The 13,300-nt window shown below is 55.4% G+C and overlaps 1 protein-coding gene across 1 annotated transcript in view; it reads left to right on the top strand.

Moving 5' to 3' along the window:
• Positions 1-13,300, top strand: part of IQSEC1 (IQ motif and Sec7 domain ArfGEF 1) — a 377,843-nt gene that overhangs the window by 327,257 nt on the left and 37,286 nt on the right. Inside the window, 2 exon segments of the mRNA XM_038565515.1 lie at positions 6,509-6,803; positions 11,060-12,309. Coding sequence (XP_038421443.1) covers positions 6,509-6,803; positions 11,060-12,309 — 1,545 coding nt within the window.

Genomic DNA, 13,300 nt, shown 5'->3' with positions numbered 1-13,300 from the left:
GGGCCCTTTCTGGGACTCTCCTACCCTCCCCAGGGCGTCATCACCAGTGACTATGGCCCATGGCCGGAGGCGGCCATCCTCACAGAGAGAGGCCCTGTAGCAGACAGGCGGGTGACCCTGGCTTGCACACTGGGCCTGTCTGCCCCCAACCTCTAGCTGCCTGGACTTGTGGGTTGGGCCCTGTCAGTCAAGGAATAACCGGAGACAGCAATTAGAAAGTGCCTTTTATGAGCCAAGCAGTCTTTTAAGGACTTCATCTGTGTCCTTAAAATCTGGGGAGCTGCTGCCCTTCCACTATAAGAGTTGTGTGAACTCTCATAGTGGTCGCATGAAGTCAGGGACTCTGCCTCCATTTTACAGGAAGGGAAACTGAGGCACAGAAGTGTTCCTGCCCCTGGTCACACAGCTGGTGAGCAGCAGAACCCAGGCTGCAGCAGGGAGCCCATCCAGCCCTTCAACTTGGCAGAAAGGCACAGGGGTGTTGCCGGGGAAGAGGGGAACTTTTCAAAATGTATTCTCTCCCTTCTTAAATGCTTCTCATTGTCCTCGGGCAGTCAGGCACTCTGGGGGCCGTTCTGCAGTGATCCAGCCATTTCCCCACATAAAAATCACACCCGCCAGCCTCCCCTAGGGAAAGGCATGTTGGGAAAACCAGAGAAGGGGAGGAGGAGAAGGCTGGAGTCACTTTCCAGAGACTCAGGGCTCTGTGTCCCTGGGCCAGCAGGGGAGGGCAGGGGACACATCCACGTGTAGTTCCAGCTATCACCTGGATAGCCACGCTGGGCCAGGCCCACCTTTGGAGCCCCGTTGGGCGCATGGGGTGCTTCCTCTCGGGAAGGAGCCAGTCTCGGGTCCTTGTGTGTGCTGGAGGCCAGGGCTTTCAGGGAGCAAGCCCTCATGGAGCAGGACTCCCGGTGGGCTGGGGAGACCCCACACTCTTCCTCTAGATAATTACACTGTGACAGCATGGGAATGGGGGCTGCACGGCACTGGGGCTGGCCATGTGCAGGAAGCAGGATTTGAGCTGGGACCAGAGTGTGGTCCCCCAGAGGTGGAGAAATACAAGTGAAGGGCAGTGGGGAGGCCCAGGGTGGAGGTACAGATCCAGACGGTCCATAGCGGCTTCTAGACAGTGTAGGAGTCCTTTTGCTGTATTTCAGACAGGTGTCTGACTTGCTACAGCTTGCACACCTCCAGTGACAGAGACCTCAGCACCTCCTTAGCAGCCCTCACCACGTGAGAGCACGCTTTCTCTCGTTGGGTGACCTTGGTCATAGTTCTGTCCAGGGAGATCTGCTCCATCCTCCTCTTTTCAGCCTGCCAGAGGCTTGATGATAGGCATCATCTCTCCCTTCTGGCTGCTTTTCTCCTAGCCAACCAGTCCAAGCTTTTGGTGAGAGGTGGTTTCCAGACCTGGACGTTTATTTCTGGCATACTGTAATTTGGGGTTGGCAAGTAGAGTTCATGTCAGGCGCCTGCTGGGGTCAGTCACGTGGAGCACTGTGTTGGAAGATCTTCAGGAGGGAGTCTGTGATCAATTAGCAATGTCTACCATAGGCAGACGAAAGTGGGGCAATCCAAGTGGCCCAGGTTTGTGATCTGCACTCTGAGGCTCTAGACTGTCAGGGCAGCACCCAGACGTGGTCCTCTGTGATCTGACACCTGTAGCAGACCGCAGGGCTGTGTTCACTTCTGGCTTTGTATTAATTCATGTCAGTGACTGGCTTCCCAGCTGCATCACAGCATCAGCTCATGTTAAACTTATGGTCAGCCAAAAAAATCTTGTCTTTTTTGAAAGAACAGTCATCAAACCGATCTTCCCCCAAGCTTGACATTGTTTCCATTATATGGCTATATAAGTAATTTAAGTCAATCCCTGTTGACGGGCATTTAGATTATTTCCAAATGTTTATAATTAGAAACAATACTGCAGTGAAATTCCTCGTATTTACCTCTCTGCAGATTGGCTCGTTTCCTTAGCGTGAATATCCAGAAGAGGGATTACTAGACCAGGAGCATCTTCTGAGAGTGCTGGGCAGTAGCCACCTAACTGTCGTAGAATGTTCCAGAGACTCTAAACTGTCAGAGCCTGTCAGGCACTTGGAACAGGTGTCTATCCCACTCCCTGATTTGCATATGGCCCAGGCGGCTGTGAGAGATCACGAATGCCATTGTCTAGTGTAGGACCCACCACAGAGTCTTCGGGCCTGGCTGATGGACACAGGTTGTGGAGGAAGCTTCCCCAAGGGAGCTGACCCAGGTGATGAGACATTGAGCTCCGGTTGGGAAATCACTGTGGTGAAGACACAGCATTAAGGTGGGCTGCTGGTTGCGGGAAGCTCGGGTAGGCAGCATGGGGGATGGGAAAGACCTGGGCTGGGCCTGCTGGTTCCCTGACCCCCAAATCCCTGCTGGGTCAGGCATTGGACATCATATAAAGCAGAGGCCTATGGGGTGTGTGATCTACTGTGAGGAGGGGGAAGAGGACTGTCCCGTTCACACTCCGCCAGGAGGGAACTAGGTGCAGAGTTGAGTACTAACTGGGACGGAGGGGCCTTGGGTTTCTGGCTGTTTCTGCAAGTGTAGCATCATTATGGGCTCTCCTGGAGCACCTTCCAAATCAAGTGGATTTGATAACTGTTTCTGGCTAGTACTCTGAAAAAGTTGAACCAACTTAGACTATCACTCCCCATACTTATCAACACTGGGCATTTTCACTTGAAAAAAATGATCTTTCTGCTAACCAGTTTGGCTCAAATGAAGAAAATATTTTCTTTTCATGTCTCATAGTATGTAGTTTCTGATTATTCTCTGGCTCAAGGTGGGTTCCTAAGCACCATACAAACATTCATGCTGTGCTTTCTTTTGTCCACTCGTGTATTACAGGGCAGTGTTCATTGTGGGGCAGTAGGATGGCCTGGCCACTTCTTCTCTGATCAGGGTGGTCTGAGGTTGGTTGTGATTTGGTGGGGCACAAGGGCAGCCTCATTGTACACATCAAGGGGATACCATTCACGTAGATTCCTCATTGTACACATCAAGGGGATACCGTTCACGTAGATTCAATGGGACTTGGTGACAGATTACATGGGGCAGGGGTGCGAGTTGGCTGCAGGGGAGGTACTGAAGTGCTGACACTCAGGATCTTGGCTTTGGTCACTGCGTGACGATGGAGAAAGATCATGAGTTTGGTTTGGGGTACCTAGGAGGTCTGGCAAGGATGATGTAAAAAAACAAAACAAACCAAAACAAAACTGTTCCAGGACCCAGCACACAGCAGGAATGAGGGGATGCCTTTACTTATTTGGCAAGTATTTACTTAGCACTGTTAGCTGGGCACAGGTGGTGGCCCTTGGGGAACATCAGTAAGAGAAGTTACCTCCACCCTGGTAAAGCTTATCTACTGATATGGGAGATAGACAACAAAGCAAAAAACACACTATGTACGTTATGTGTTTTGAAGTGGTGATCATCATCAAAGATTTAAAAAAAAAAAAGCAAAGAAAGAGACAGGAATCCTGGTGGGGAGGGAGCTGTGATTTTAAATCTGGTGATAGCAGAGATCTGGGGAAGAGTGTTCCAGACAGAAAGAACAGCCAGTGCAAAGGCCCTGAGGCAGGAGCATGGCTGATTACTTTGAGCAGAGAGAAAGGAAGCCAGTGAGTCAGGAAGTCAGAATGAGCCAAGGGGGTAAGGAGCCAAGATGGGAGCAGCTGAGGTCAGGCATTCAAGGACATTGCAAGGACAGCTCCTTCTAAGCATGAAGGGACCAGGGATGGCACTTGATCTTATGTTTTATCTGAGTCACCGCAGCAGCCGTGGGGAAGAGTAGGGGGACCACTGCTATTGTGAGGCTGTTGTGATAATCCAGGAAGCAATGATGGTGACCTGGACCATCTGCTGAGAAGTGGGCAGAGCCTAGGTGTGTGTGGAAGGTAGGGCTGATGGGGGAGAGGAGGTGGGAGTTGGAATTATGGTGAGTACAAAGGCTGCAGGTGACTGTCAGACCCCTACCCTTAGCTATAAGATAAGGCTTGGCCCTCACTCCCTAGCATGTTCTAGAACCTGCTGGCTTAAGACAGCTGGGAGTCAGGTAATGCCCAGAGCAAGAATCCTGGACTGGCACAGCCCTAGAAAGTGCTTGCCTCCCATCAGCCACCTACATCCCTGTCATGTCACAACCCACACTGACATACTGCCTGTGAGTGACCCCAACCTTCGGGGCAGCTGGGCGCTTCTCCACTACCAAGCAACATACTGCCCTTGAGTCCAGTAGTTTGTCACCTTCTTCTCTTTCCTCAGTCCCTTCTGTCCCAAACCACAGCTCCCAGAGAATGATGACAGCCTCTCCAGTTCACAGAATGACCCCTGCCCCATCTCCACCGCTGTCAGAAAGAAAGTTCCTTTGCCTGATCATGGTAGCTTTGAGGCCCAGTGAGCGAGGCCTAGGTGTAAAGGGCTGAATCTTCCAGACATGAGAGGTGGATGCTGCTTCTTTACCCTGGGGCATGTCAGGGCAGCATGGTGACCTGCCCACCACTCCCTGACAAAGCCACCACAAGGCATGGAAGGGCTTTCTGTTCCGTGCCGTGCAGGCATGGAGACTGCCCCTTGGGCTCCCTGTGTGTCTGTAAACCGGGCTTATGAAACTATTTAAAAACCTTCTGAGCAGAGCCCCAGCTGCTTGTCTTCAAGGATGAGATTTTGTTTCCTGTCAGCCTCTTGCTTAGAAAAACAGACTCTGCCCCTGACTAAAGCATTTCCAGTATGGGGGATGTGTGTGTGGAAATACCTCCTTGTGAGATGCTCACAGACCACACAGAAAAGGTGAGGCAAGGAGGCATGTGGAGCCAGAGCAAAGGCAAAGGCCTTGGGTTCCCCTGTCCATAGATGGGGCTCGCTCCTCCCTAAGTTTGGGATCAACCGCCTACAGGTCTGACAGGGGGATTCCCTCTCTCTTCCGTACAACTACTGAGTAAGCCACCAAGTGTTTATTGTGAAATGCTGTTCAAAGGTTTATCAAAAGAATGGGAAAATGTTAAGTTCTGCTGGTGTTCCCCTCCCACCACCCTATCACATAGACCCAGGGCCCAAAGGATAACTGCTCCTGGGTAACCGTGATGTCAGAAGAGTCTTGAAGGGTGGTCTTCCTCTGATACCTTAAAAGCATCTAGTCCATCCCATGTGGATAATGGACAGAGAGACAGGCCTTTAAATGGGTGGCCTACCCTGATTCACAACCAAATCAAGGCAAAGCACCCAGAGCTCTTCCCCAAGGAAAGACCTTTGTCATACTTTAGCGTCTGGAGAGCAGGATGGGATGGCCTTTGTCACAGGACACCCACTGCATGTCCTTGGAGGCCAGATCCAGTTGGTGGTGCGGAAGTCCTGTACTATTCTTGAACTACAAGTTGGAAAGCAAGTGCAGGGATTTGCAGCCTATCCCTGGCTCGGGGCAGAATTGGAACTAAAGGGCAGGCTACTTCCCTCTGCCCCCACTGTGAGTCTGTCTCCCCCAGGAGTCAGTGAACAGTCACATTTTATACTCAACAGAGCAGCCCTGCCAGGCCTCAGGACGTGACAGTGGAAGCCAAGCTGAGCAGGGGGTAGACCAGTTGGCCCCACAGCTGTCATATGCAGGGTATTCCCACTGGCCTGAAGACAGGACCATTGAGGAAGGACCGCAGCCTGGGAAGGGATGCTGTGTTCCCTTCTCTCTGCTGGGGCGCTTCCAGAGAGACCCCTGCCCTGGCCCCAGAAATCAGAGTCTGTGAAGTTGAGTGATATCCTGCAGGGGCAGGGAAATGGTAAGGCTTGACCAGAGAGGCTACTAGAAGCCACGTGATAAACTACCTTGCCTCACTGCCCTGTACTAAAAAGCAGTCTGCAGCAGGAACCAGTGTTTGTTCTCTGAGTTCCCGAGTTGGGATGAGTAAGCCAGCCAATCCCTCTCTGTCCCCCCAGTCTGGCTGTTGGGACGTTGAGAGGGACGTAGCTGCATCTTGGGAACAAGGGGCAGCAAGGTAGAGGGGTGTGGGTGCACCCACCACCCCCAGCCTCCGGCCTGGAGTCCCACCAAGTTGGGCTTTGATCTTGCCTCACCTGCTCCCTACCTGTGGGACCACAGGTCCCTGTACTTCTATAGGCCTTAGCTTCCCCACCTGGAAAAGGGGAATTACTTCTTTCTCTGCAGACTGGCTTTAAGTTTTAGAAAAAATGTATGTATAACTCCGTTCATTCCCAAGCCTGCCATAACAAGGACCACAGTCCGGGTGGCCTCAGTAACAGACAGTTGTCTTCTCACTGTTCTGGAGGCTCAAAGTCTGGTATCAAACCTTCTCACGTAAGAGACGGACAGTAGGCAAAATCAACCAGCAAAGTGTGTCGAATGCCAGGGGGCAGTGGTGGGGACACTGTGGGGCTGCCTCTTGTCCCTGGCTCCCTGTCGGACTCTGGGGTCTGGGCTCACACTCAAAGGAGACCTCTGTCGTCTCTCTGTCCCCTGCAGTGTGGAGGGCGAGGCCCCCAGCAGCGAGACTGGCACGTCGCTGGACAGTCCATCGGCCTACCACCAGGGCCCCCTGGCACCGGCCTCCAGCCTGAGCCCCGACCGCTACGACCACACATCGGTGGGCGCCTATGGGCTGTACTCGGGGCCACCAGGGCAGCAGCAGCGCACGCGGAGACCCAAACTGCAGCACTCAACCTCCATCCTGCGCAAGCAGGCCGAGGAGGAGGCCATCAAGCGCTCGCGGTCCCTCTCTGAGAGCTATGAGCTCTCCTCCGACCTGCAGGACAAGCAGGTAGGCAGGGCCCACCACATGGGGACGGGGACAGGAATAGGTTCCCCGGCCGCTCTGGCTGGAGACCAGTGCCCGGCCCTTTGCTGGGGTTGCCATCAGTCCTTGTGGCCATGCATGAGGGCTAGGTAACCAAAAAATGAAGTGTCTGAGGTCCCAGGAGAGGCCTGAGCCTTTAGGTAGTCCTCAGGAGAGAGAAGGGCAGGAGATCAGTTTACAACATAAATAGCACATGCTCCGAAAAGAACACCCAAGCCCATCCACAGCCAGCGGGGCAAGGTTGCTTATTATATCCCCTTTGGTTTACAGTTCTGTGTTCTCGTGGGAAACAGCCTCACTGAAAGCTCGCTTCCTCCTGCAGGGGCCTTGGCCCAGACCCACCATGGGGTTGGCACCTGTGTGCAGAGCAAGGAGGGTGCACAGCCTGCCCGCTTGGTCGGGCTCCAGGGAGGACTATAGATAGCCTCTTGGGGTTGAGAGGAGAGGCCTGTCCCAGCTGCATGGTTGGCAGAAGGCGGAGGGAATGGGTGATCACTGGGCAGGGGGTAGAGAGCTCTCACCTCACAAGTGCAGGCACAGAGTAGGCACTTTAATAATTCTAGTGTGAAACTGGTGGCAAGGTTCAGGCTTCGGGAGAACCGTGGGCCATGGCCAGCAGCTGTGCACATATGTAGGGCCAGGTTTATCTGTCCAGCTTCCCCCAGCTCCTGGGCCCTGGCTGAGCTTTGGGCCATCTCCTCATGAGTCCTGGGTGGTCACATCCACCCCTTGCCTTGCTGCCCTCTGTTTGCTCCACAGTCTTCCTTTTTGTCTTTTGTGGAGCAGCAGAGGTCTGAGCCTGGAGTGGCACCTGACTTCTAGGAGCAGTGCTTACTGCCCAGGGCGGATCTCCCCACCCCCCTGCCTCACCCCAACAGGGTCCCCTTCCCCCCCCTCCTCTCTCTGCTACCCATCTCAGCCCTGATTCTCTCCATCCTTCCGCAGGTGGCCCCTTGTCAGGCTGTGGGAGCAAATACCCACCCCCTGCCCCCTGTGGCACCACCCCATTGCCAGGCCCATAGCAGGGGAAGACTACCCTCTGTGCCATTGATGACTAACACCCAGATCCAAAGTGGATCAGAAGCAGTTGATAGTAAAAGATCTCCAGCAGAACCACTGAAACAGAAGTGAGGAAGTTTAAGCCTTAGCAGAGGCCTGTGGAGATAATCATCTGCTTCATGTGGCCTTACCGTGGCCACAGCTGTTCGTTTTCAGCTGGCGCATATTAACCAATTGCCCACTGTGTGCCAGACACAGTGCTGGGTTCTGGGGAGTCAGCAGGGGACAGGGTGAGGCCACAGCTCTTGAGCTGACACTTTGGCCCAGGAGGTGGACCTACCAACAAGTTAGCAATAAAGACCGTTTAATTCCTGAGTGTGATACAAACTCCGGAGATGATAAAATAGGGGCAAGAAGTGGTGAGACTGCAGGAAGTGACAGCACTGGATAAGGACGCTGGGGAAGGCCTCCTTGAGGTGCCATTAGAACTGAGTATTTAGGGAAGGGGCCTTCCAGGAGGCAGTAGCCCCAGGTGCAAGAGTAGGACTAGGACAGAGTACGTGGGAACTGCCAGATGAAAGTGAGGTGCCCAGTTCCACGAGGTGGTAATGCCAAGTCCCGTTGAGTGAGGGGAGGAGCCCTTCTGCACCTTCTGGCAGCTTCCTATCAATGGGCCCAGGAGTCCTGAGTCATCGGAAGGTGGCAGTGTGCTCTGTGCAAGGGTGTTCCTCTCTGTTCCCTATCCCTCCCCCGTTGTTGAGAAGTCTCCTTTTAAGAGAGAGTGAGGGCTCAGGGTCAGCCCCACATCACCTCATTTCCCAGACCCTCTGTCTTCTGAGACGTGGGGATCCTAGAGCCCCTCTGCAGACCGGATGTCTTGTGAGTACTGGGTGGGGGGTGACATGCAGCAGGTGAGCACATGCTCACCTGGATTGGATTCCCTCCCCTGCACCCGAGTAAACTTTCAGATGGTGTTTTGGGTCAGTTGTGGCCCAGAAGGAAGAATGACCATGGTGAGTCTGCGGGGATGCCTCAGGGCAGGCCTGGGGCAGCTTGTGTCCTCCAGGGAAGCCCAAAAAGGAGGGACTGAGAAGGGCTTTGATGACAACACAGAGCCCATTCCTGCCTTTCCAGAGTCCCCCCTCTCCCCTCCTCACCCCTCCCCCAGATCTGGGGAGCCAGACTCAGGCAAACAGAGGATTGCTTTTTGGTTTTCTAGGTCCAAAGTCAGTAGAAGAGAAAGAGGCCTGAAGTGAGCCCTGGGCCTAAGCCAGTGGCCCTGGTGCCACGACCCCACCGCCAAAGGTGACATGAGGGGACCAGGCTACTGGCAGAGAAGGGCAGAGAAGAGATGGCTTCCCAGAGCTCAGCCTTGGGCCCTTTATCAGCCCCGTTGGCTTCCAGAGCTCCACTCAAAACCCCAAAAAAACAAAGTCTGCTTACAGATGTGGAAGTGAGGTCATCTCTTTGGATGGTGTTCAGTAACTTCAGGGCAAGAGAAAAAACAGACCCACCCTGGCTGACTCTGGGCCCAGAAAGTGGTTTTGATCCACCCCACCCCCTCACACACACTAGCTGCTCTTCCCATGAGTGGAGCCACTCTGGCCAGCCTGCTGCTCCCTCTCCTGCAGGCCCCAGAGAGTTGACACGTTCAGCGCCTGGGGGGACCTGGCCTCCCAGAGCCGGGAAGCGAGTGGCCTCCCAGAGCCGGGAAGCGAGGGGACCAGAATCTGTACTGGGATGTGTGGGGCTCCAAGCTGTGTACCCGTCACCCCGTGGCGCCCCTGAGCGACTCTCTCACCCTTGACTCGGGCTGGAGCTTGGATTTGCTCAGCGTCTTTTTGGTTTTATTTCAGTTTAGGTATATGTGTCTGTTCTGGACAAACTCTTTGCTCCTTGAGGGCATGGACCTTATCCCTCTCTGCTACCAGCTCTTGGGTGCTCCCTGGCTCAGACTATGTAGGTAAGATCTAGACAAGCAGGGTGTGGTGCTCTGCCTCCCTGGCACAAGTGTGCCTTACTCCTGAGGACCTTAGACTTCTCTTGACCCCACACTAGGTGCCCCCTCTGCCCAATACCCCAGAGCCCTAGATCAGTGGAGAAGCCAGCTCCTTATCTTGAATTTTCTTTGATTCCTACCTTATGGGCATGTTTTCACTCAGGAGCGAGGCTTGGGGAGCACCCCATGGGGTTGTCCTAGATCACTGAGGGCAGGCATGAGCCTCAGGGTCTCAGGAGGCTTGTGTGTCACACAGGGGAGTCCCAGGCCATGCCACCTGCCTGCAGCCCTGCCCCATCTCTGCCTCATCAGGACCTGTGGTTCCAGAGTGAGTGCTTGCTCTGGAGTCTGGAAGCCTCCAGCTGTGTGCTGGGGGTCTCTTCCTGGGCCTCAATTTCCTTATCTGTCCAGTGCAGGTAGCTGGGGACCCCATAAACTAAACACCTTCCAGGAATGCAGCTGAGGGTCTTTTAGCCCCAGCTGGCCCTGTGCTCAGCATGTGCTAATAAGCTTTTGCATCTGTCTCATCAGAGGCTCACCATGGTCCGACAAGGTAGGTCTGATGAGGAAACAGGAAGTGTACGGCTCCAAGGCTTGCTCAGAGTAGCATAGCTAATGAGGGGTAGGCCCTGGATGAGAGCCCAGGCATCTGGCCTTGAAGCTGCTCCCCCCAGTAAGGTGATTCTCTCAGGCCTCCCCAAAACTCAGCAACATACCACACCCCCACACCCCGCCCAGCTGACAAGAGGCTATGGTCAATGCTGTGAAGAAGAAATGAGTCCAGAAGCCTGCAGCAATGCTCAGCACCCAGGATCTCCCTGAAATCTTTGGCAGGCTTCTTAACCTGCTCGGGTGTCAGGTACCTCCTCTCTGGAGGGGCTGCCTCCACCTCTTCCAGCATCTCCCATGTTTCATTAAACCACAGGCCACAAGATGCACTAGAACCAAAGGCTTCTGTGGCCAGAGAAGTTTGGGAGGGGGGTCTGGGAAGTCCTGCAGATAACATTCTTACTTTTACCTCAACATGGAGCTTCTCCATCTTATTTGACCCGGGAAACCCCTATTTTGCACAACCTTGCAAGGTTGTCATGGCCAGCTTTGGGATGTGCTGAGGCCTTCCCAAACAGGGCCACTGTGGGGCTGGGCAGTGGGCACGCGTGTAGGTGGGCATGGTGCTGCACCAGCACGTTGGCTGCGCTCACTGTCCTGTCCCTCCCACCAGGTGGAGATGCTAGAACGCAAGTATGGGGGCCGCCTCGTGACCCGCCATGCGGCCCGCACCATCCAGACGGCCTTCCGCCAGTACCAGATGAACAAGAACTTCGAGCGCCTGCGCAGCTCCATGTCAGAGAACCGCATGTCGCGCCGCATCGTGCTGTCCAACATGAGGATGCAGTTCTCCTTCGAGGGGCCAGAGAAGGTGCACAGCTCCTACTTCGAAGGGAAGCAGGTGTCTGTGACCGATGACGGCTCTCAGCTGGGGGCCCTGGTGCCAGCGGAGTGCGGCGACCTGGGCGAGCCACCCACCCTCAAGTCCCCTGCCCCGTCCAGCGACTTCGCGGACGCCATCACGGAGCTGGAGGATGCCTTCTCGCGGCAGGTGAAGTCGCTGGCTGAGTCCATCGATGACGCCCTCAACTGCCGCAGCCTGCACACCGAGGAGGCGCCAGCCCCCGACGCGGGGCGGGCCCGGGATGCCGAGCCCAAGCCAGCCCTGCACGGTGTGGACCACAACAAGCTGGACGAGATGACAGCCTCGTACAGCGATGTCACCCTGTACATCGACGAGGAGGAGCTTTCGCCGCCCCTGCCCCTCGCGCAGGCGGGGCACCGGCCACCCAGCACCGAGTCAGAGCTGCGGCTGCGGACCGGGGGCGCTGTGCAGGACTACTGGGCACTGGCTCACAAGGACAACAAGGGGGACACGGACACGAGCTGCCGGAGCACACCGTCGCTCGAGCGGCAGGACCAGCGGCTGCGGGTGGAGCACCTCCCGCTGCTCACCATTGAGCCGCCCAGCGACAGCTCCGTGGACCTCAGTGACCGCTCGGACCGCGGCTCGCTCAAGAGGCAGGGCGCCTATGAACGCAGCCTGGGTGGGCCGCAGGGCAGCCCCAAGCACGGCCCCCTGGGCGGGCCCCCCAAAGGCCTTCCCCGGGAGGAGCCCGAGCTGCGGCCCCGGCCCCCCCGGCCCCTGGACAGCCACCTGGCCATCAACGGCTCAGCCAATAGGCAGAGCAAGTCCGAGTCTGACTACTCAGATGGCGACAATGACAGCATCAACAGCACGTCCAATTCCAACGACACCATCAACTGCAGCTCCGAGTCGTCGTCCCGCGACAGCCTACGGGAGCAGACGCTCAGCAAGCAGACCTACCACAAGGAGACTCGCAACAGCTGGGACTCACCCGCCTTCAGCAACGATGTCATCCGCAAGAGGCACTACCGCATCGGCCTCAACCTCTTCAACAAGTGAGTGCCTGCTGGCCCCACGGGAAAGAGCAGGGCAGGCCTTGCTCTCATGCTCCAGGGCCTTTGCATGCACCAAGGGTTTAAAAGAGTGTGTGTGAGGGTGTGACACTGCGCCAACAGGGCCCCTAGCAGTAGCTGGCACACCGATGCCATCATAGCAGAGACTGGAGCCTGGTGAGTGGTGTGCCTGGCCCCCTGCCAAGGGCCCTTGCAGGGAGAACAGAGGCTTATGAGCTGGGCAGCAGCCAAGTGAAGTATTTCTCTGTGACAAAGCAGGAATAGGAGTTCAGGGCCCTGTCAGCACCTAGACCCGTACCCAGCACACAGTAGCTTCTCAGGAAACATGAATGTGAAGGCTGCCGTGCTGTGTAACGTGCCTGGCCATGAACACCAGGCTCAGGGTTTTGGACTGGATTTGGTGGATGATGAGCGGCATGAAGGCCTTTGGGAAGGAGGTAATGGGGCCTACATGTGAGCAAGATCTCTCAGGGCAGGTGCAGGCTAGGCTCAGAGGCACACATGGGGGAAGCAGGACACAGATAAACCTGGTGCTAACAGAAATCTCAGCAAGGTCCTTCGGGAGGTGTGTGAATTGGGTCTTGTTGAGTGGCCACTACCCACCAGGAGTTCTAGAAAGGTGCTGTGGGGGCAGTCCTGACAGCAGATTTAAGGAGGGAGACTGGTATTTAAAGCAGGCTATTCTTAGCACTGCCAAAAATAGCAAGGGAAGGGGAGGAGAGCTGAGCACTCCCTTGGAAGGGACGCTGGAAGGCTCTGGTTATTAAACCTTATATTTCACATCATTTCCATTGACGGGGCCTCTGGGATTAGGGGTTCATCAGACGTCAGCCTGGCGCTGACTCCTCCAAGGTTGGGGGCATGGCCAGACTGCCTGGTGGTCACTGACACATCTGCTACCCTTCCCTGCTCCCTGCTTCCTCTTCTAGATGGAGGGAGACTTGGGGGCACTTTTGAGCCATCCCTGGTACAA

The sequence above is a fragment of the Canis lupus genome, chromosome 20, assembly GCF_011100685.1.
Source record: "Canis lupus familiaris isolate Mischka breed German Shepherd chromosome 20, alternate assembly UU_Cfam_GSD_1.0, whole genome shotgun sequence".
Lineage (NCBI taxonomy): Eukaryota > Metazoa > Chordata > Mammalia > Carnivora > Canidae > Canis > Canis lupus.
This window is presented reverse-complemented; position numbering and strand designations above follow the sequence as displayed.